We start from the raw sequence: 24,211 nt of genomic DNA on the forward strand, positions 1-24,211 counted from the left end.
TCCCTCCCATCTCCACCCCAATCTTTGTCTTGAGACTCGTCCTCAGATGAATTAGATTGGTCTGATAGGGATAAAAATCTGTCAGCACTTTCTTCTTCTCTATGATTACATTCCTTGCCATTATCCAGGCTAGCAAGGTTACCCAGCATCCTTATTTGTAACAGCAAGTTTGTCAGGGATTTGTCCTCCATTTCCCACAATGCACTGGGGGTGCTCTGACAAAATTGTGGAACCATCTTTTGGCAAAGAACTCGGACATATTGCACTACTATCCAAAGAAAAGTTCCCCATGTCTGTGTCTAAAACTTCATTTGTCACAGAGCTACTTTTAGTTAAGCCTTCCATACTTGAGTATGCCCCCGCCAGGGCGATGGCCCCCTCAACTTTAGATGCAATGTCCTTGCCCAACTTAGTTCCTGAAGGTGCTACTTTCTCTGAAGATACTCTTCCCATGAGGAGCAAGAGATTTTTGTAGCGGGGGTGTTGTGACATTGTTGCCAGAGGGGTTGGAGATTGCTTTACTTCTTAGCACCTGTGCTTTGAACATTGCGGGCATCGATTGCTTACCCCGCGTGACAGCTACGCTCTTCTGGGTTTTTTGCTGCTCGCCAGCATTGCGTTCTTCCCCTCCATGCCGACGGTCTAATGCTGCTTCCATGGAGCTGACAGGAGCAGAGGCACACTTCACTATGTCCGCAGCATTTTCAGAGCCGTTCTGTCCACCGTGCCCTCGGATTCCCTTACTACCAGTCTTCGGCGGCATCTCCTCGGAAACATCAAATGAGCACGGCGACTGAAGCGCCACAGAGAGAGAGTGCCGTCGGGACGCTAATCGGCTTGGGAGCGGAACTCCCCAGAACCACTGCCACGACCTCCAAAGCATTCAGCTAGATCACCAACAATGAAGTGAGTATCCACTTGGTTCTGTCCCATTCAATACTTCTTAATTTAGTAGAAAAAACATTTTCTGTAGCTTGTCGTACATCTCATTACAGCGGTCAGGCCGGGAGGAGTAGATGAGGCGCTCACTCGGCCGGCAAACCGGCTGCCATCTTGCCTACGAAGGGACACCCAATACCTCTTGTGCACTTGTGTAGCCCCCTGACATTCCATGAACAGATGTAGGTGGCCATGCCTGTATTTGGCTAGCATGGATAATGCCTAAATAAGGGTAGGATTTCTAAGCCTAAATATGGGCAATGCGAATTGTACCTATATAAGGTCATAAATCGGGAAACCTATATACAGTATCTAAATCAACACACAACAAATGGCTTTAGCCATTTTAAAGCTCGGCAAGGACAGCAGTTTGCTAGTCCTATGCTTAAAGACTTTCCTGTAGAAATGGCAAAAGACTTTGTCCCTTTTTATCTCAGCATGGATAGCACTGTGCTAATCCTATGCTTATAAACTTTGATAGAAAAGCAGACATTTGAGGTGAGCATATCTAGAGTGTCGCTGGCATTGAGAGTGCTCTATACAGGGGCTGTTTTCCACCTAAACTTGAGAACTACCCAGAGTTCTCTGCTTCTTCTTTTTAGTATATATATATATATCCACAACAAAATCCCAAAGTGCGACCATCCAAACAAACGGCGCAACACCAGGATACAGACTCCGTGGGCAATGATGAAGATAAGTGTTGTTTATTCACACATCATAGGTCCAAATGACGCTTTTCGGCTGCCAGACATGTGGCCTTGTTCACATAGCGCGCAGTGCATTATATACATGTGACAGTGGTAGTATTTTTTCTATGTTGTTTCAAGTGACTAGGCATTTTACTACATGTGGTAACCTTTACTGTAGCGTTGCTTTACTGCTGACAGGCATATATACTGAAGTGACAAAGTGAATTACATCCCTCTCTTATGCAGCACACTTCTAGGTCACTAGTAGAGACTCTGAGAGATGTAAAACAACTCTTCCATTGGATCTTGCACACAATGTTAGTACACATCCTAGTAGATAGTTATGTATTCTTGTGGTGTTCTGTTGTGCAGAAAAGTTACCCATATTTAATGTATAAGGGTATATGTTCTTAGCGGGGATCTGATATAATGTTTTCTTGTGTGGAATTTGGCAGTTTATGATTAATGCTGTAATGGATGATGAGATATCATGTCTGATTTTAGGGGTGCCCTATCATGATGTAGTACGTTAGGTAAGTTATGGGGAAATGTGGTATAGAAAATACTTTCTCTGTGGAGAAAACCTTCCCTCTACACCCTCACACATTTAGGGATCTTAACTCCATTTTCCCACACAGGCTGCAAGTTTACACTCTTGCTTAGGGGCATGACCAAATCTCACTACATTGAGGTGGGGATGTGCTTTGTAAAGGTTTAGGAATATACATAAACTAGCAGGCATTCATCAGCTTTCCAGGGTATCCCAGTCCAGTAAACAGATTTGCTTGTACATAATCTTAGACTGCAGCATTGATTGATTTCTAAAAAATAGTTGCAGTGGCACAAATTAACCACTGCACCTTAGTGATGTGATATTACAAGGGACTATGAGTCACTGCAGTGTCAATCCACGTTTTGTGTATATAGATTGTGAATTTAAAATGTTCATGCAAGGCGTTTCTACACCTAAATCCAACTGCAGTGTGCAAATGACTATGTGAATTGAGCCTCTGTGGGTTCTGGTTCAAAGACTTCTTATATCCTGCAAGTCACTGATCTGAATCCTGGCAGCGTTGATTCAGTTGCTCCTCCTTCCGTGTTCAAAATGCATCAATAAATTGAGATTCATGAAGCTAAAAGGAAATCCTTAATTGCCAAAAAGTTCTTCGCATCACTGTGTAGACTTGCTAGTATTCATCGTGGAAAGGATATTCGGGGTGATCAGTGCACCTGGAAAACACAATTATTTACTTCCAGTAGTCATTCTCTGCAAAATGAAGTATTAAATGAATATAATTAACGAACTTAGATTGGATGGGAAATAGTCAGTCCACTTTCTACATGGGTTTGGCTGCAAGTGAAGATTTGCATTGCAGACAAGTTATGAAGCTACGCCACCCATCAGCAGATGTAAGACCTCAGGTTTGGGATCCACATTAGCATGTACAAACAGAATATGTTAGAGAAAATACCCTACTTCTGACTAATTGTGTTACAAAACCACCTATCTTCACAAACGTTGATGTAAGTGTCTGAAATACCCAGAAGTCCATTTTCAGATGTAAGTAGTAATGGCAGCCATCTTGCAAATCACAGGAGGAGGTCCTCGTGCCAGCTCTTCCTGCAACAGTTCTCCTGTCCAGCTTGACCACAGTATGCTACGCTGTGCTGCCTGTCTACCAGCTTCCCTCTGTTTGTGCCTCATTTGCTCGGTTCTTGCTCTGTTTGGCCGTTTCTGTTCATTTTCTGCCCTCTGTTATGCCTTTTTCTGCTTGTTTTCTGCCCTGAGGTTTGCCTTTTCTGCTCGTTTTTTGCCTGTTTTTAAGCTCTCTGTTTGGCCATTTCAGCTTGTCTTTCTGCACCTCTGTTTTGCCCTCTTATGCTCTGATTTGCCTTTTGCTGCTTGCTTCTTCCCTCTTTCCGCCATTTCCTCACGACCTGGCTTTTCGACAGAGACCTCACACCCCAATTCCCAGATACCCCCAGGGATGATAGTGCCTCACTCTACAAATGCTGATTGATTGAAAGCAACACCTAGTCATTGCCTACTACTTTAAAACACTACTGACTGGTGTGATGGCCTGAAGGTAGTTACCCTTTTGCGGTTACCCGGTTCACTAATTACCACCTCTCAGCCTTCCATATCAAATGAAGAGTCGGTCAGACAGTGGAGAATACAAACCAATATCTGTTTATTCAGGTACACTCAGAGTGGAGCCCAGTTTGCCCAGTCGCTCGGAGTGCTGCAGTGGTACTGACATTAGCAAGCATAAAGAAACATTATGTATATTTCAGAACCACTGAAGACACACCCAGAATGGAATTTTCCTAGCAGTTGCAGCTAAACAATAAAGTACAGAGGATAAGTTTCGATTCTGAGGCCGAGCACACACTATCTACTACTCAAGGTCACTCTGCCCATGCCCGCCACTAGACAAGAGGGAGAAGGCCTTTAACGAAAGGGAAAGGTATGCGTTAATAAGAACAGTGTATTCATTAGTGAAGTGAATCCCAGCCTCGGGGAAATGAAACCCATTAAAAATGGAGCCTCGAATGCTAACCTACATAAAACAATACGCAAACATTATTTTTTTTATTCTAACACCCCAAGCACCCCTCTGGGCTCATTGCTCAAAATGCACAATTTAACACAGACACCTCATTAGTATAGCTACCTGTTGTGAGTTTTCTTAGTTGTGACATTTTCTTGCTTGCAGTCGACTTATGGGTGACATTTCCTGGCCTTATATGTGACACTTTGAGTGACACTTTATAGGAAACTCAAGCAATGATTTCCGATCTAGGAATGCAATCTGCCTACAACAGGATGTTACACAAACACAACCATTTTAAAGCTTGGGACTGAAAACATGGTTTACAGATGAAAAGGAATGAGGGAGCAGCCTTATCATCTGTAAATTGTTCAATACAGCTTGTACATTTTGCAGTTAGTGGCTGGGTAGCTGGGTGAGGAGACTTATGCTTTCCGTTTTTTCTCCCATACATGCTCTGTGACACAAATCATATTTTTGTTTGAATAATCACTTTTGAAAGGGGGTTTATTCATACTCGTCTAGCCTCATGACAGAGGGTCTAGTGTAGCTGGTGATCTGTTCAGACTTGGGCCCCAGGAGTGATTCAAGACACTCCACGATGTGTGGGAGCAGAGATACGCCAAGATTTCACCCACACACGCACATATACACAAACACACGCAACTTTACTAGAAGAGTCCACCAGTCACAACAGCCCTCACACTTTCTTCATTATTATGTTTCTGAAAGCATCTGAGGGAACACCTGCATATTATTTTAAGGCAACAGAGCAATGCTAAATTACTTTGCAAATGTATTTATTTAATCAGTGAATCAAGATTTAATATTTCCTTCTGAAGTGTACCAATTAAAATGGGATTTGCTAAACCAGTACAAAGATGCTACCTTTGAAGGTTCAGGCCTTGTTCCCGGGTCAATGGCACCTGGCAGAGAATGGGGGTGGTGGGGCAGTGGGAGTTGAAAAAATTTTTTTTTTTTTTTAACGCACTTACTTTTAAAACGGGTGCCGTCTCTCTGCTGCGTTGCCGCACTTCTGTTCTCACCAGGAAGCATCCAGGCTTCCCATAGCCAATCACAACACTGCAATGCAGCGATGTGATTGACTCCCCATAGCAAATCACGTGATTGGTCTGACCACCGTGGTTCTGCGCGCAGATGGGGACAGGGAGCCTGTGCATGTTCCTTACCAGGCTGTGTAATACAGCACAGTGGGGAACATGCAAAGTGCGCATGACCCTTTGGCCTGCCCAAGACATTAGGCCAAGCAGCCATGCACACTTAAAAAGTTTAAACCACTCCTCCGACTGTGACCTTAGCCCGCCCTAAACCAGCCCATAGTCAAGAAAAATAAAATGATAATAATCAGTTTATTATCCTTTTCTTCTGCTCTACGAGCATCGGGGCGATGCTCCTCCGCCTTAGCGGAGAAGCCGCCCCTGTCCCCGTTTACCCTCACCGGAGAGTTGAGAGGTTGTTGGTACCCATGAAAACCTCATCTCTCCTCACCCCACGCACTCCAGGGCACCTAGCAGCATTCAGGCTGACATTACGCTATAGCACCTTGAGCGGTAAGAAAGACAGAGGATAATGTATTTCAGTGCATTGATGATGTGAAAGGCACTGAAAGGCATTTGTTTGACCTGCTATGCGTGGGACTTGGCAGGGCTACCTTGGTGTGAAAAAAAAAAGTTTCTTTAATGTTACAAGTCTGACAGGAAAAACATCAACACCTGCTCTGTAAGGTTTCATATGCAATATAGGTAACCACGAAAAAGGATATAGCTCAGCAAACACTCTACAATGGGTCGGGAGTGGCTTAGTGGACTAATGTGTCCACTGCCGGAGGCTGTGTTCAACCTCATGGTCAAAGGTTCAAATCCCCAGTGGATCGACTCAGGCCTTCAGCCTTCTGAGGTCGATAAAATGAGTACCACTGAGCTAAGTAACAACAGACATCTGTTATTCAGCGCCAAGTTACCCTTTGATGAATATGTGTTTTACAAATACACATTTTATGTTAGGAGTAGGGTTACAATTACCCCAATTTCTAGCAAATGTAAAACTAGTGCAATAAAAAACATGTTAGTGCAGGTGGTGTAGTTTCTTGTCGACCAATTATGATGTATAAACATTCCTATTTTATTTTAATCTTTCACTAGGGGGACCAATTATGTATGTCTGTACATTTGTATGAATGTGTGTAGTCTTTTTTTAGTGTGAACCTAGCCAAAAGGCAGCGAGTGCTGTACAGGGTCAAAGACTAGCAAAAAGTCGAGGGAGAAGTAGCTGAATTGTGGACCCTCAATGCATTGTGATGCAGGGTTTTTTAAATAGGTGTCTTTAACTATATCCTAAAGTGCATAGACAGAAAAGGCCTTTTATCATGTTTTTTTTTTCACACATCTTAGTCTGTAGTTTAATGTTGTCCTGTATGCAGGTGTGCTTAGAACCACCAAACATAATGAGCTTGGTGCTGGACGTGATGGCCTTGTAGCAGCTGGGTATGAAGATGGTACCAGCCAGAAAGAGGAGCCAATGGACTTCAATCAAGATTAGGATGATTGAACTATTTGGATGAGATTTGCTGTAGTGTAAAGGGTGCAAGTATGGAGTTTGGGAGGCCAAGGAGTAAGGCATTACCGACATTCAGATGCAAGAGTACAACGTCTTGAACAGCAGCTCTAAATTACCTTCTGGAAGAAACAGTTGGTTGCACTTTCCAACTTGCACTTTCTTAGAAGAGAGAGTTAGAACCAGGCTGTGTTTGCTTATTTGGAAATGTGTTCCTTGAGGGTGAGGTTGTTGTCGGTGACTTGCTATTCTGTGAAAGTTGCCTTTCGATGCCTTCAAGGGTCACGTCACTGAGCCAGGCTTGTACTGTTTTTTGTTTGTTGTTCTTGACAAATCAGGAATTCTGTCTTGGATGGGCTGAGCTTCAGAACATGCTGAACATTCTAATCTGGCTTATGTAAAGGCAGTATTTCAGAAGGATGTTGAAGCAGAGGAGACTTCAACTAGTGCTCCATTACAGTTGAATGCAGGCATTATCTGCTCATAATTTGACAACATTAAGTGGATGTGGCAACACAAATTTATTTTGTGCCACTTTTGGCAGTCATTTTAACTGATTGACTATAATATTGGATTCATATTTCTCATTTCAGCAGTGGGAAAAAATTTAAGATTGGATATCTTCATCACTCAGAAATTATATTGGAGGGAAATCACAGGTGTATTCACAAGTAAATCAGGTGTATACAGCCCAAAGACTTCTATAGAGGGACTTATGACTTGAACTGAAACAACCTGGATGGAAGTGAGAAAAACAAGGACCCCCTGAACAGTAAATATTACGATTCCTAGGACAGGGTAAAACTGTATGAAGAAAGTCACTTCTAGGCAATCAGAGTATTTCACATTTTTTATATTTTCCAGATAATTGTGTGGCTACTCCTAAGGAAGGCGTTGAAATATGCAGAAACGCGTGTCGAGAGAGTTTAAAGATATTGCCACATTTCTAACTTCTTAATTTTGTTTATGTTGATGTTGATATTATAAATTGTGATGTACTGTGTGCTGTGTAAATGACACCATTTTTTATACATATGAAGTTTTTAACAGATAATCATTAAAGTATAAATATATTTCGTACATTTTTTCCTTTTTTTCTGTTTCTCCCTATATTATGATGTGTATGCCTGTTGCTGGAAATACTCTGATTGCCTTGGAGTTACTTTCTTCATACAACATTGATAGAATGCGGACAAAAAATGCCATGGTAAAAGAACTGGAAACAAAAGGTTTTGACCTAAGCAATATTAAAATTGGTTTTAACTGGAATGGAATGTGGAATACTTATCATCTTGGACCCTGCACAAATAAATATTTTTAAAAACCCCTCTATTCCAAGATTAAGTCACTTAAGTTACAGCAGTCATTGCACGAAGCTAAAACTATATAAATCTATGGTGGTTATTAGAAATGGAACATATTTACAAAAGTATCTATCTTTCAACATAGATCATGGCATTAGGTGGTTTATACGGTTACTTAGATTAGGGGTGCTACCACTAAATTGACTGTAAGACCCGTTAGCATAACTACACAGAACTGTGCGATCTATTTCAAGAAGGGATTCAAAAACGTAGTTCTTGAATCCCTTGACACTCGACACTTGACATTTGCCCTGCAGTCTCAGTAGCATGTCGGCAATTTAGTAGTCTGTTATAATTTAAATTTAGCATACCAAACACAGATAAATTATTATATTTTATAAGGTTTCCACCAAAAGAATTTGTGTGCTATAATGTATTTACATTGCTTTTTATCCTTTTGAAATTGTTTTAAATATTTGATGTATGTGCACATTTGAGTCATAACATGATTGTGGTAATCTCTATTTTATATTGTTGATCCCTGCTGAAGTCTCAATCAATAAAAATGTTTCACTTGAAACTTTGACAACATAAGCAAAACAAAGCATTTCAGATCTATCTCGGTTGCTAAGACCTTCTGGATATTGTGTGGATTTTCCTTTCTTCGGTTTGAGGTTGAAATTAGCAAACTGCAGTCGTCTCAAGATATAATTGATAGGACAGCAACCTTTCTTGAATTTTCTCACTGCCTTATTGTATCTAAATTGCACACATTTATTACTCTCTACATAACCTCTTTAGTGATTCAGCATCACTGGCATTTGTAGAATCAACAATCCAACAGGAATATATGGCATCCATTGAACTGTGAAAAAATAGCACAATACAGTGGGCACCAATTGTAAACAATGATTACCCACCAAAGAACCGTCTAGTAACAAATGGCTGCATCAGGAGGACATAGAAACAACACCTAAAACCAAAGCCAATGGAACTGCTGGTAAGAGGAAATTCACAGAGTTGAGTTATTTGGATGTCAAGGTATGACCAAAAGCAGACCTCCACCTCAGAAACATTGCTAAGCACCAAAGATCCTCTTCAACCACTGCTGTGACCTGCGTAAATATGTGGAGAACAGAGGTGAAGGACAACTGGCCCAAATTACAGAATTGTCACTGTGAGCGTTTTGCTCCCAAAGCCTTCCAGCACAGAAATGGGATTATCATTTATAAAGGATCACAAGAAATAATGGGCCTCATTTATGAGGCCTTGCGTCAGTTTTGCGCTTCCGATGCGTCACTTTTTGTGACGCATCGGCGGCGTAAAACATGCCTCCTGTTGCGCACTATTCACAAAGTGACGCATCTAAGCAGATGTGTCACTTTGTAAACCCCTGCGCTACATTATACCTGCGTCAGGTATAATGTATGCAGAGGGGGCGTTGCCCCGCAAAAAGCCTCGTAATAGTGACGCAGTGAAATCTATGAGATTTCACTGCGTCACTTTTAGGACGCTGTTGCGTCAAAATCTTGTGCCTGCCTCACAGCAGGCGTAAGACTGACGCAAGCCCTTTCACATGGGGCTTTCCCCATGTGAAAGGAAGCATTGCTGGAGTTGCGTCACTTTTGTGACACATTCCAGCAAGGCGTGACTTTTGCGCTTACAGATACGTCAGAAATACTGACGTACAGATACTCCTTGCGCCATGATGTGTCATAGTGTAAATATGACGCATCATTGGTCTCGCAGGGAGGGCGCAGTGAAAAGTGACGCATCGCTGTTTTCACGCAGCGATGCGTCACTTTTCATAAATGAGGCCCCAGGAATGCGTTTGTTACTCTACTACATACTCTCAGTGCTCCAGGACAGCAACATTAGCTCTTCTAGGCTGCGTTAATTTCTCTAAAAGTGCCCCTTGTAGTTAGTGCTCTAGAAACATTGATTGATGAGATTTCATCACCTTTCACCAGAAGTATGGCCACCTTGTCTAGCTGGTACGGTTTGGAAAACAATTCTAGTGGATATGAAGTGTGGGACTGCAGCTTTTTTAAAACAGGAGATGAAGAAAGCTGTGCACTTTTTAAGTGAAGTGTGTGCATAGCTGTAGTGCGTTTGGTACATCCAACAAGACCCCAGGCAAAAAGTAGGTGTGAGTGAATCACATACACGTAGGACTAAGCAGTTTCATCAATATGCTCACTTTGAAGAAGCAGGTTAAGCTCAAGGTATGTGGTATATAAGCTTTAACATCTGGGAATTAAAAGGAGCCACAATGTTTTGAATATCACAACTGATGATGAAAAAACAAAAAAATATATTCTCTTGCAACAAGGCTCAACCAGATTACTGTAACTCTGTCTTAGTTAAAGATTCTAACATTATTGATGACATGCCCATTTTGGACAAAATGGGCACCGATGTGGATATCAAGAACGCTTTGGCAGGTTGTTCATCGGGTTCTCCACTTGATCTCTGCTCCCAATTTTCTTTTTATTTATCATGTGAGATTATTTGCTCCTACTCTGTAGGTTTCTTGGCTTTCTCAATTATTCCCTAGAATTTGGGATAATCCCCTTCTACTGATAACCTGCCACAGGGATGCCTCTGCTGGAGAAGTTGACTGTAGATCCTGCCATTTTGGCAAATTTAGCCCTATTACTTTATTGCACGTGCCAACTAAAATCTTGTAAAAATCAGTAAATAAGCAGCTGTCAGCTTTCTGGAAGCACTCTCTCCACTGGATGGCTCACAGTCAGGCTTCGGGCAACAATGCAGTACACAGACTTATCTTCTAGTCGTCATGCTGCTTTAGTGTTATTAGACCTTTCAAAGGCATTTAACACCATGCTATACTCTATTCTCCTAAAGCAGCTGCTCAAGTGGATACACTCTTTTCTCTTAGATCAATCTCAATGAATCACATTGTACCTGTACAAATCTACACCTTTTCAGCTTAAACGGGAGGTTCCTCAGAGCTCTTCACTTAGGCCTATCCTGCTTAGATTGCATTTAACACATTTTCCCCAAATTGTGTAATCTTTTAGTTTCTTGTGTCTTTTGCCCCGCACCTTGGTGTAAAGCAGGTGCAGCACAAGAAGAAAATGAACACACCTACACATCGGTCAGCAATGCTACCCCCAAAACTTTGCCAGAAGGGGACCCTGAGCAGCCTCTATCCAATTCTCCACTGGACATAGAATTATCCCACCTAATTTCCAGGATAGAAAGGAAGAAGACAGGAAGCGGGTGACCCAGGGCGAGAAGGAAAGCCTTGCGCAGAAAATTGAGCAACCCGTAGAACAAACAGAGCAACATTCACCTACGCCCCGATAACACCAGATATTACAACACCACAGGAAAATGGGCAACCTCAAACCGTCTCCCTACTAGGAAGACTCTTATCAACTCACAAAGGACCTAACCTACCTTCGATTCAAGGAATGGGAAATCATGCTCTCTTCATATGAAAAAGAAGCCTCTCACAACACAAGACCCCCATTCACCCCAAATGAGGAAAGCAAGGCCAAACAGGAGTCGGCCTGGACCACAGCCCTAGGCATACTACACAAGTCGGTGGATGCAATGTCGTTCCAAGCCAACACAATGGGCATACAGATAAGCCAATTAAATACTCTGGCCTTATACGCAGGCAGCATCTATGAAAATATCGGATACCGTTGATGTACCGGAAAAGACACCCACATTGTGCAATTGTTCAACCATTACTAACGAGAAAGCTTTTTGTAATCTGGTGTCCTGGAATGTTGTTGGCTTGCGCTCAAAGCTGAGCGAGCCCATTTGGTGTGAGTTTCTACTAAATCATGATCTCCTTTGTCTCCAAGAGACATGGGCTAGAGATGCGATTCACATCAATGGGTTTAAAACTTTACATACTAGGGCAATTGGAGGACACAGAGGAAGACCCAAAGGTGGGCCCTATACCTACATATCCAATAGTTTAAATGTTCAGGCTGACCTTTATATAGAGGACATCTATTATTAGTTAATCAGGATTCAACTAGACAGTAAGCACCATTTGATTTTAATGAACATTTATAACAATATCCCAGCGCTTAGCATAGAACGTGTTATCAAAAAGCTATGCAGTGATATACAATCTTTATGGGGAAAATCTGCCAAAGAAACGGTTGTTATCTTGGGTGGGGATTTTAATTGTGTTTTATGTTCACATACTGTAAGTAATATCTGTAGTCATGAAGCTGAAGAGGGGCTTAGCAGTACCCATGTTTGTCATTCTAGTCAGGGGGAGATATTTAACGAGATGTTGTGTCTTCTAGATCTAGGGTTTGTAAATGACATGTGCCCAAATCCTCTTGCATTGGGTCATACTTTAATGGCAGGGGCCTGTGTTCTACTATAGATTTTATACTCATGTCAAACAATTATGCTTTGATAATCCGTTCTTTTCTCATTGATGATATCTCCCTGAGCGATCATTTTCCACTATGTCTGACAGTCACTTTGGGGATGAATCACCCAAATAACAGTAATAAATGTGACCAGATCTTAGACTCAATTGCTCTTCACAAACATAATGGTTACACGTTGAAATGGTCCACGGTTGATCCTGAATGTGTTGTCAAACAGGTGGTAGTTAACTGTGAAAACGCACTAAGGGTCTGTCTGAGTGAGACATCACCTCCCACGAAGATACTGGATTCTTTTTTATTTATATCCAGCTCGGTGAGGGAGGTACTACATGTACAGAAATAAAGCAGATGGATGTTGGATGGTTCAACTCGAAATGTACCACAGCATAATCAAACTTAAAACATGCCCTCCATACTAATCCTAAAAACCAGGATAAGACATGCCAGAGGGATGTACAAATCAGCAATTAAGGAAAGGAAAATTATCTTGGGAAATGAAACATGGGACTCGCTTCATATGGTTGCCTTAAACCGAGATAGCAGCGCTTTCTGAAAAGTGGTCAGAGCTCCTTTTCGAAAGCCGGAAGGGGGTCTGACAATAGAGATTGCTTCTTCAGAGGATCAGTGGATGCAACATTTCACCAGAGTCTTTAACGGGGAAGGTATAATAACTTTGATGAATTTTTGTCAGACAATAATACCCAATACTCCGACCTCCAATTTACTTTGTAGCAGTTATAAGGGCCATTTCGGTTTAATTAGGAGGAAAAGCCCCAGGTCCTGATGGCGTCCCAGTAGATTTATTCAAATCTAATATGGACTTATGGGGACCAGTGGTCAGACAGGTAGTTAATGGAAGCTGTTCTGTATCTTTTTTGCCTACCTGGGTAGAGTCAATTATCATCCCCATTTTGAAAAAGGGTAACCGTCAGGACCCGCGATGCTATAGACCAATCTCTCTGCTGGACTCACTGACCAAAGTAGTGGGCCGCATAATTTTAGCGCGCCTAAATGATTGGGCACAGGACAACAATGTACTTTCAGACCTTCAATTCAGGTTCCATGAAGGTGTGGGAACCACTGAACAGGGCTTAAATTTAGCTCTATTGGTGGGAAAATGCACACGAGTAAAAGAAGGTAGACTATTTCTAGCTTTTGTAGATCTCACTGCTGCATTCGATTCAGTTAGACACGCTAAACTCTGGGAGAATATAGATAATATAGGTGTAGATCCACACATCATCCATTTTTTGAGACTTTTTTTGTAACGCTAAGACAAGAGTACGATTTAGCATCAGTGGCGGTTGTACCGTCCCGATCCCAATTCGAAGGGGGGGTCAGGCAAGGTTGTGTCTTGGCCCCCATTCTTTTTAATCTTTACATAAATGGTCTGGAAGTGGCATTGGTTAAGGAAAGAGATTGGCTCCCCTCTTGTAAACGGGCGGCTGATTCCTGCTCTTCTTTATGCTGACGACGCTGTGCTAATGTCACGGACACAATTCGGTTTACAAAAGGTCTTAAATGGTTTTACCAATTTTATGAATAATTTAGGACTCCTGGTGAATACTTCTAAGACGTTTGTTATGAGATGTGGCAGAGGGAGCCGAAAGTGTTGGGATATGTTCATGAATGGCAAAAAAAATATAGGCAACTAAGACATTCTCGTATCTAGGAATATTATTCCACGAGGATGACTTGTGGACCCAGGCCATCTTATCAAAAAAGTTAGCCTTCCTAAGAACTATTACCGCACTTGCCCAGTTTTTGAAAAAACTAGGGAGAAAACCCCCTCTGGAACTTTTGTAGATTTATCAGGCAAATTGTATTCCAACGGCAAGGTATGGAGCAGGGGTGTGGGGTCTGGCAAATACGCAAACCCTTCAGATCGTGGAAAAACAATTTCTTGAGGTACATTTTATCAGTACATGAGAGTACCTCGTCATTTGTTTGTCACACTGAACTGGGTTTATCACACTTATCAGATATGATCAAACTTGAGCCGGGTCTTTTATGGCATCGGGTATGGACCAAGGAGGAGACTAAATTAAATAGAGATATTTTAACTGATATTTTGTAGATGGAAAAGGTTTTAACAATTCCTTGGGTTAGATATGTCCGTGATTTTATGCAGTACCTAGGCCACCCAAAAGATACGTAGAAAAGATCTGAAAAAGGAAGGCTTGATGATGTTGGACATGTCATGATTGACCACAGAGATTCTGAAACCCACTGTACTAGATAATCAACTTATTTTAAGTGTTTTTAGCATTCAGCCATATTTAGCAATTGTTCCTGGAGGCTATGACAGATTTTTAATAACAAGATTCAGGTTGGGAATATTGCATAGAATTGTAAGCTTTCCCACTATGAACGATTGGTCACGAACAATGATTCTGTGTCCTTGTGACAATTTTTCCAAACAAACTGCTATTCATGTTATTCTTTTTTGTAGATTGTATTGTCACATTAGGAAAGTGTGGATTCTCCCTATTTTGAAGTCTATGGATATTAGACAGTGCCGCCCTGCGTTCATTGCTTTACAAACTTTGGATAACGATCATGTAATGTGGAGAGTAGCAATGTTTTTTAAAAAAGTGGTTAGTGTCAGAAAATCTATTGTCAATTAACTGATTCACGCAGCGCTTTTTTTGGCATGTTTTCAACGCGCCCCTTGTGCTATGATTCTATTCTGTTATAATTAAAAAATGTATTCTGATGAACATTAATAACTTATTTTAAGCTTGGGCACAAAGATGAATTACATTTGTAATTATGAGATGTTTATTGTAACCATGTGTATTGCTTTTATGATTGTATTGTACAACAATTGAATAAAGCTGTTCTTTAACTTTGAGTTCTAGAAAAGTTTGGAAAATCATCATTCACAAAGTGATGATGCCTAGGTTGGATTATGGCAACTCACTTTAGCTGCCCAAATATGACGTTCAACAACTGCAGACAATACGGAATGCAGCGGCTTGTTTAATGTTAAAACTACTGCACCACCTTTCTCTTAAGAGTCTCCTCAATACCTTCAAAAGCTAGTTCAGCTGAATGGTACACTGACAGCTTGAAGGTGTTTATAAATAATGCAGCTGGCTTTGAAGGTGGTACAGGCAGGCAAGGAAATCAAATGTAGTTCCATGGAGTTATTTACTGTACCCAGGTTTCTGCATTCTCGATTGGTTGGACGTTTCTTCTTCTTTCTGGCCTCCAACCACTGGACCATCTCCCAGCTGTCCTGTTTATAGCACTTACCATTAAGAGGATCTGAAAAAAACTGAAAACCTCGCATTTTAATCTTGATTAGCCTTCCCCTGATGAGCATGCATTGCCTCCATGCCTGGTATGTCATTTGGGGTAGCTGTTTGCGCTTTGCCATTTTTTTATTCATTCATGACAAGCAAAAAACTGTTTTACAATTATCTATCCGGTTGTGTACATCCAGGCAGAAGCCTGCTCAAACAGTGCATTGATCCGCAGGCATTTCAGGCTTTGCCTAATAATTCGTTCATGCAAGTAATAGAAGGCCTTTTAAAGCATGTTGCGTGTACACAAATGGGTGCATCCATTTTTAGACTGACAATAATTTAGAGAGGGGATATTACTGTGGCTCGGATTGGACCTGTGTTGCTGAAAGCAGAGCATGCAACAAGTAAATGTGCTGGAACATCTGAATCTCAATCTATGGAGAAACATGAAAGAATCACTTTCCCAAACACACACTGGGTAGTTACTCACTGGCAGTTGCTTCCACTAACCCTGCTTACTCATACGAAACATAGTTTCTCACCACTGGACCTGCTGCAGAGCACAAAAGGAGCAGGTACTCCGGATGGAGCCCTCTTCTCGGGTACTCAATGGCTATTCCTTCTGCTGGACCATAGGTGCACTTACCATCTTCTTTGTTTTTAACTGTGAGAATTAATTTGCAGGATACTTTTTCACTGTGCCTTCATCTTTGTTGTGGTAAACTTCAAGAGTAAATGGTTGAGTACCAGGCTGATGGAACATGATCAATAATCAAAGGTATTTCCTGAGACAAATGTCTCATTTTTGGAAGGCTACCCACTGACATTGTCACATTAGTCTTTTCTAATTCGTTAAGTGCAGTCCACACTTAATAATAATAATACAGAATTTTATAAAGCGCGAACGGTTACCTCTAACAGAGGTGTCCCGGCGCTAAGTGGGCAGCATGAGACTAGGTGGAAGAATAAGGGCCTGTGTCTTAGGGCTTCTGGGTAAAGAGCCACGTCTTCAGTAATTTCCTAAAGCTGGTTTCAGAAGGTGCCATCTGGATCGCAGGTGGCAGAGTGTTCCATAGAAGCGCCGTGCTTGCCGAGAATGTCCTGCCACCCAAACGTGCCCTTCTAACTCGTGGAACGGTTAGTTGAACCAAATGGTTGGAGCGGAGGATTCTCGCCTGGGAATATCTAGGCAGGCGAGTTTTAAGGTAGTTTGGCCAAGTTCCATATAAGGCTCTAAAGGCTAAGGTGAGAGCCTTAAATGTTATCCGACTGGCCACTGGCAGCCAATGTATCATACGTAAATGCGGAGAGACATGATGTTTATAAGGAATATGCTTTATCAGCCTCGCAGCCGCATTTTGAACGGTTTGCAGACGTTGTATCAAAAATTTCGGGAGGCCCAGATAGAGGCCGTTGGCATAATCCAGCCTGGAAGTAACCATGGCATCGATTACCGTTTTTCGGCATCCCTCTGGAAGCAACTGGAGAAATTTCCGCAGATTCCGCAATTTGCTTAGGCATCCTCCAACCACCTGCTGGATGTGGGAAGAGAAAGATAAGCTGTCATCCCACTTGACCCCCAGATTTTTTGCCATTTTACTGGGGGGGCACTGGACCCATCTCGGCAGGCCACCAGAGTTCCGCCAGGGGGGGGGGGGGGGGTGCCTTTCCCGAAGAAGATCACCTCCGTATTGTCTGCATTCAGTTTTAATTTATTAGTGTTCATCTAATTTGCTACATCACGGAGGCACCCCTTGAAGCTAGCAAAAGCAGCCTCCGACACCTCTGAATATGGGAAGACCAACTGGGTGTCGTCAGCATAAGAGATTGCCTTGACGCCCCAGTTAGCAATCAGCGTGAAAAGGGAGCCAGATAAATATTAAAAAGCAGCGGACTGAGCGCCGAGCCCTGCGGGACCCCGCAACTCAGTCTCCTAGGTTTAGAGGAAAAGGCGCCCAGCGCCACCTTCTGAGATCTGTTAGACAGATACGAGTGTAGCCAACCGAGCGCCTGATCCTGAAGGCCAATCTCCGTCAGTCGCTGCAATAGCCTACCGTGATCCACGGTATCAAAGGCGGCCGATAGATCCAGGAGCACCAGCATAGCCGAGGCCCCTGAATCTAATGACCACCTTACTGATTCGGCCACCTCAATCAGGGCGGTTTCGGTACTGAAACCGGGTCTAAAGCCCGATTGTGTTTCATGCAGAATTTTGTGGTCTTCCGTAAATTTGTTCAATTGCCGCTGAATCAATTTCTCTAACATTTTACCCGGTGCTGCCAATAATGAAATTGGGCGAAGGTTGCTAAGGTCCTCTGGATCACCGGTCGTTTTGTTTATCAGTGGGAGAAGAGTAGCATGCTTCCAACACTCCGGGAACACCCCCGAAGAAATGGACGTATTCCAGATATGCTGGAGAGTGGGCGCAATTGAATCCGCCATCAGACTCCAGAGCATTGGAGGACAGGGGTCATCTGGCGACCCTGATTTACATCGCTTTAATTCCTGCATGATTGCGGCCATCGACACAGGCTGAAATTGGCATAAGGTCGCCTGGGGTACGCTAGGTACTGCTGTATCAGCCTTTACAGTAGGCCTAGGCGGGCCAAAAGTATCATACACTTTCTTGATTTTATTGTCGAAAAATTCTGAGATACTATCACAGAGTACTTCCGACGTGGTGACCTCTGTCTCAATGCATCTCGGTTTAAAAAAAAACTGCACTATTTTAAAAACTTCCTTGCTCCAGTGTTCTGCTTGTTGGATGGAGGTAGCAATAAAAAGTTTTTTTGCTTTTTTTATTGATTTATGAAGATTCCGGATGGCTGCTCTATATTGAACCCTCGCCAGGTCGCAGTAGTTCGCCCTCCAAATCCGCTCCAGCCTCTTACAGGCAGATTTTTCCGCCCTGAGCTTCATTGAAAACCAGGGAGCCGAGGGGGATTCCCTTCGTGACATTGCCCGTTTGGCTGGCGCAATAGACGACACCATGTCACCTATCCATTGGCTCATAGCATCCCTGTTAGTGTTAGAGGTTAGAGCAGGGGGATTTCGAGCCAGGACTGGGCCCATAGTTTCCGGGAGCAATTTTTTCCATTGTCTCTGCAAGTAAGAGCGTTTCCCCGTCTCCATCCCACCACCTGCTAGCTTAACCACAAAAGGGATTAACGCATGATCTGACCAGAACAGCGGCTGCGGTGCTTCAACTGACATGTCCCTAATGTTAGAAAATATCAGGTCAAGTGTGTGACCTGCTTTATGCGTGGACCCTGAAGTGGACAATGTCAGGTTAGCGGCGCTCAGGGTAGACATTAGCTGCTCCGCCAGCGGGCAATCCACACTGTCAGCATGTACATTAAAGTCCCCCACTACCAGGAAATGTTGATAAAGGAGGGAACTTTGTACAATGGTGTCCATAAGTTCAGCTGAGCTAGCCTCTACACAATCCGGAGGTCGGTATATAACTAACCCAGCCAGTGATTGATGGGGATCGATTTGGAGACAAAAATGCAATCCTTCCACCCCTGGGATCCTAATCGGCGAAGAGGATGTAAGTGTGTACCGATCCCTGAAGATGAGGGCCACCCCCCCACCCCTTCTACCATCATCCCGATTGGCAAAACTCATTTTAAAGCCTAATGGCACCGCTAAGGCGATGGCGGTCATGTTGTCGTCGTTGAGCCAGGTTTCTGTCAGTAACATAGCGTCCCATTCCTCGTCCCCCAGCAACAGCAAGATGTCTTCTGCATGCTTTACTACGGATCTGCAATTCAGAAGACCAGCTCTAAAGCTGTAGCTAGGCGGGCCAGCCAAGGCCTTAGACTTATGAGACCTAGTTGCATTTACTTTGTTAAAAGATTTCCCGCAGTCCAAGCATACCTGCGGAATATTAACTTTTGCCAAGTCCAGTAGGCGTGCTTTGCACGGTTGTGCCGAATTCAACGACAACAAGCCCTCTCTTGTCCAGACAATCCTCCTCACGCCCTCACCTACACCGGCAGCATAACTGGCCCTGGTCGCTGTCCGGTCACGGACGGGCGCAGACGGGCTTGACTTTGGCTTATCATTACAGGTCCATTTGATTGAATTATTACTCATTCCTCTACAAAAAATGACTTACTCTGCCAAATAATCATAGTGTATATTTCTGTTGAGGCCATCAATGATTTTCATATCTTCAGGTTCCAAGTGGAAGTCAAACACCTGTTGGTAAAAAAAAATGTGTTCTCAGTGACATTATGCAGAAGCAAACTATTGTACTGCACAACACATGGAGAAGATTATTTCTATGGTCAATGAGCAAAAAGCTTAGATGAAAACATACCATGCCGGGGGAGCAAATACTTAATGAAATAAGGGTGTCTGATTGAAAATCCTTCATTTCATCAAATTCAAAAAATTGGTTAGTAAAAACTAAAACTTAAGAAGCCATTACTTCCATTGCTCTAAGACTGGAGGCAGAAAATTAGTTGAAGGACACAGAGGGTTCTATGGGATTGAAATCTGGGTAATACTTTTAGGATTAGTGCTTTTTTAAAATCCACAGATCTGATTCAGGCAACTAATGTTGGAGCTATAGGAGCCTTACACAGTTCACCAAGGGTATTGTGTCTGAGGCTTCTGAGACAGAGAGAGAGACAGAAAGAAATAGGGATACAATTAAGTACCACTTTTAAATATCAGTAAGTTACCCCTATGTAGACCTTGTAGCCCACGAGGTACAATGCATGGTACTTAAAGTAAGACATGTAGAAAATTAATGCTACTGTGTCCAACACTAGGTCCAAAAAAGCTTTTTTCACTGTGGCAGGCGCAAGCTGCACTACTTAGAAAACTTGAGTACACATTCAAATATTAATACCGCTAACTCAGGTTCGGGATCAGCTGGGAAAATATTGTAACTACTGTTTAACATAGTTATTAAAAATCCTACTCAATTATGAGGTTGGATTTTAATAAATATTAAGTAAAAGTAATTTTGAAAAGGTTACTCTTTACCTTCTAGAGCCTTTGAGAGTCTATTTAGCATTAGTCACTGACAGCTGGTCACCATGTACTAAGCCAACAATGAAATGTGAAAATGCTCTGGAAACACCCAATAGGTCACTTTGATTGACAGATCTACCTGACTGAGCACTGATGGCCTATCTGAGTTCTGCTGAATATTGAGGCTATGAACTGCTGCCATCCTTTTGGAATAACAGTATGAAGACCCGATTAATAGGTCTGTCTGAGGCACAAGTAAAACCTTTGCACTCTTGAAAGGGATTAAACAGCAACATATAGCAATTATTGTGTATCTCCTGTCTGGTCAATGATGGACCTTGCTTTATTTTATTACACTTCTGACTTTTTTGTTGTTGTGGGTATTGGGCCTGCTTCAAACTGCATTTTAGTATTAGATATGGGAGGACACTGGGGATTTGGCTATACAGAGATTGAAGTTTAGTCCTTGTCTACTGCAGCCATTTACTTACATTAGACACTATATTGTTCTTGGTACTTTATACTTTAATTCTTTAAAAATTCACATCTCTGGTTTCCATTATTGAATTTCTATCATTTTGTTCGTAATTAACTCAGACTGGTTTGACAAGTAAAAATGTGTTGTGAAATTTTAAAGTTTGTGTGACTTTTTATACAGTTTATACAATGCTTACAAAGTTGACGCATTGACTTTGATAGAACCTGGCTGTTTTATGTCCCGTTACCAAGAATTGACCATGGCTATAGTGTATGTTGAGTAATATCCAGCAGGTAGTAGCCTTATTCTTTGAGGTGAGCCCTAGTCCTGTCCTAATAATATTCCTCTTTCCTAATAATTATTTACTGGAGGATGTGAATAATGCTCAAAATAGGATGTAAAGCGGTACAAAAGGGGGTGGTGATGGACGGATCATCTAAACCAATCAAACACTCACACCTAGTCAACAGATCTGGGTTTAATCCATCACCATTCTTTAGCCCACTTTGCCACCCCAGTTCAGACAGGGCCATATGCAAATCAGTCTGACCCTGTGCCTCATGGGAACAGTCCAGCCCGAACTGCCAAGCCATGCCTTCCCTGGACCGTATTTAAGCTTCCTAGGACCGGTTTCTGTCATCACAGACCGTTCTTTAGCCCACTCTGCCATGTCTGAACTGGGGTGGCAGAGTGGGCTGAAGAACGGTGATGGATTAAACCCAGATCTGTTGACTGGGTGTGATTGTTTGATTGGTTCAGATGCTCTGTCCATCACCACCCCCTTTTGTACCGCTTTGTTCGCCATAAGTTGGCAGGGTATGCTCAGACGTGAGTCCCTTGCTCACTATGCCACTGGATTTAAGCAAGCCTGGGTGAAGACAGCTGAAATGCCAGAAACCGGTCCCAGGAAGCTTGTTTCCGGTCCAGGGAAGGCATAGCTTGGCAGTTCGGCTGGACTGTTCCCATGAGGCACAGGGTCAGACTGATTTTCATATGGCCATGTCTGAACTGGGGTGGCAGAGTGGGCTAAAGAACGGTGATAGATTAAACCCAGATCTGTTGACTGGGTGTGATTGTTTGATTGGTTCAGATGCTCTGTCCATCACCACCCCCTTTTGTACCGCTTTGTTCGCCATAAGTTGGCAGGGTATGCTCAGACGTGAGTCCCTTGCCCACTATGCCACTGGATTCAAACAAGCCTGGCTGAAGACGGCTGAAATGCCAGAAACCGGTCCTAGGAAGCTTGTTTCCAGTCCAGGGAAGGCATGGCTTGGCAGTTCGGGCTGGACTGTTCCCATGAGGCACAGGGTCAGACTGATTTGCACATGGCAATGTCTGAACTAGGGTGGCAGAGTGGGCTAAAGAACGGTGATGGATTAAACCCAGATCTGTTGACTGGGTGTGATTGTTTGATTGGTTCAGATGCTCCGTCCATCACCACCCCCTTTTGTACCACTTTGTTCGCCATAAGTTGGCAGGGTATGCTCAGACGTGAGTCCCTTGCTCACTATGCCACTGGATTCAAGCAAGCCTGGCTGAAGACGGCTGAAATGCCAGAAACCGGTCCTAGGAAGGTTGTTTCCGGTCCAGGGAAGGCATGGCTTGGCAGTTCGGGCTGGACTGTTCCCATGAGGCACAGGGTCAGACTGATTTTCATATGGCCATGTCTGAACTGGGGTGGCAGAGTGGGCTAAAGACCGGTGATGGATTAAACCCAGATCAGTTGACTGGGTGTGATTGTTTGATTGGTTCAGATGCTCCGTCCATCACCACCCCCTTTTGTACCGCTTTGTTCGCCATAAGTTGGGAGGGTATGCTCAGACGTGAGTCCCTTGCTCACTATGCCACTGGATTCAAGCAAGCCTGGCTGAAGACGGCTGAAATGCCAGAAACCGGTCCTAGGAAGCTTGTTTCCGGTCCAGGAAAGGCATGGCTTGGCAGTTCGGGCTGGACTATTCCCATGAGGCACAGGGTCGGACTGATTTGCATATGGCCATGTCTGAACTGGGGTGGCAGAGTGGGCTAAAGAACGGTGATGGATTAAACCCAGATCTGTTGACTGGGTGTGATTGTTTGATTGGTTCAGATGCTCCGTCCATCACCACCCCCTTTTGTACCGCTTTGTTCGCCATAAGTTGGCAGGGTATGCTCAGACGTGAGTCCCTTGCTCACTATGCCACTGGATTCAAGCAAGCCTGGCTGAAGACGGCTGAAATGCCAGAAACCGGTCCTAGGAAGCTTGTTTCCGGTCCAGGGAAAGCATGGCTTGACAGTACAGGCTGGACTGTTCCCATGAGGCACAGAGTCAGACTGATTTGCATATGGCCATGTCTGAACTGGGGTGGCAGAGTGGGCTAAAGAACGGTGATGGATTAAACCCAGATCTGTTGACCCGGTGTGATTGTTTCAGATGCTCCGTCCATCACCACCCCCTTTTGTACCGCTTTGTTTGCCATAAGTTGGCAGGGTATGCTCAGACGTGAGTCCCTTGCTCACTATGCCACTGGATTCAAGCAAGCCTGGCTGAAGACGGCTGAAATGCCAGAAACCGGTCCTAGGAAGGTTGTTTCCGGTCCAGGGAAGGCATGGCTTGGCAGTCCGGGCTGGACTGTTTCCATGAGGCACAGGGTCAGACTGATTTGCATATGGCCATGTCTGAACTGGGGTGGCAGAGTGGGCTAAAGAACGGTGATGGATTAAACCCAGATCTGTTGACTGGGTGTGATTGTTTGATTGGTTCAGATGCTCTGTCCATCACCACCCCCTTTTGTACCGCTTTGTTCGCCATAAGTTGGCAGGGTATGCTCAGACTTGAGTCCCTTGCTCACTATGCCACTGGATTCAAGCAAGCCTGGCTGAAGACGGCTGAAATGCCAGAAACCGGTCCTAGGAAGCTTGTTTCCGGTCCAGGGAAAGCATGGCTTGGCAGTACGGACTGGACTGTTCCCATGAGGCACAGGGTCAGACTGATTTGCATATGGCCATGTCTGAACTGGGGTGGCAGAGTGGGCTAAAGAACGGTGATGGATTAAACCCAGATCTGT

General features: G+C 43.4%; 1 protein-coding gene across 2 annotated transcripts in view; it reads right to left on the reverse strand.

Moving 5' to 3' along the window:
- Nucleotides 1-1,628: 1,628 nt before the first annotated feature.
- LOC144796670 (estradiol 17 beta-dehydrogenase 5-like) overlaps nucleotides 1,629-24,211 on the reverse strand; it is a 121,307-nt gene continuing 98,724 nt past the window's right edge. Inside the window, exons 8-9 of one of the 2 annotated variants that reach the window (XM_078668207.1) lie at nucleotides 19,824-19,906; nucleotides 1,629-2,861 (exon numbers count right to left, since the gene is read on the reverse strand). In XM_078668207.1, the coding sequence (XP_078524333.1) occupies nucleotides 2,819-2,861; nucleotides 19,824-19,906 (126 nt within the window). In that variant the 3' untranslated portion in view covers nucleotides 1,629-2,818. The remainder of the gene's footprint in view (nucleotides 2,862-19,823; nucleotides 19,907-24,211) is intronic. The other variant, XM_078668208.1, reaches the window with a different exon arrangement.

Source organism: Lissotriton helveticus, chromosome 1_1 (genome assembly GCF_964261635.1).
Source record: "Lissotriton helveticus chromosome 1_1, aLisHel1.1, whole genome shotgun sequence".
NCBI classification, from domain to species: domain Eukaryota; kingdom Metazoa; phylum Chordata; class Amphibia; order Caudata; family Salamandridae; genus Lissotriton; species Lissotriton helveticus.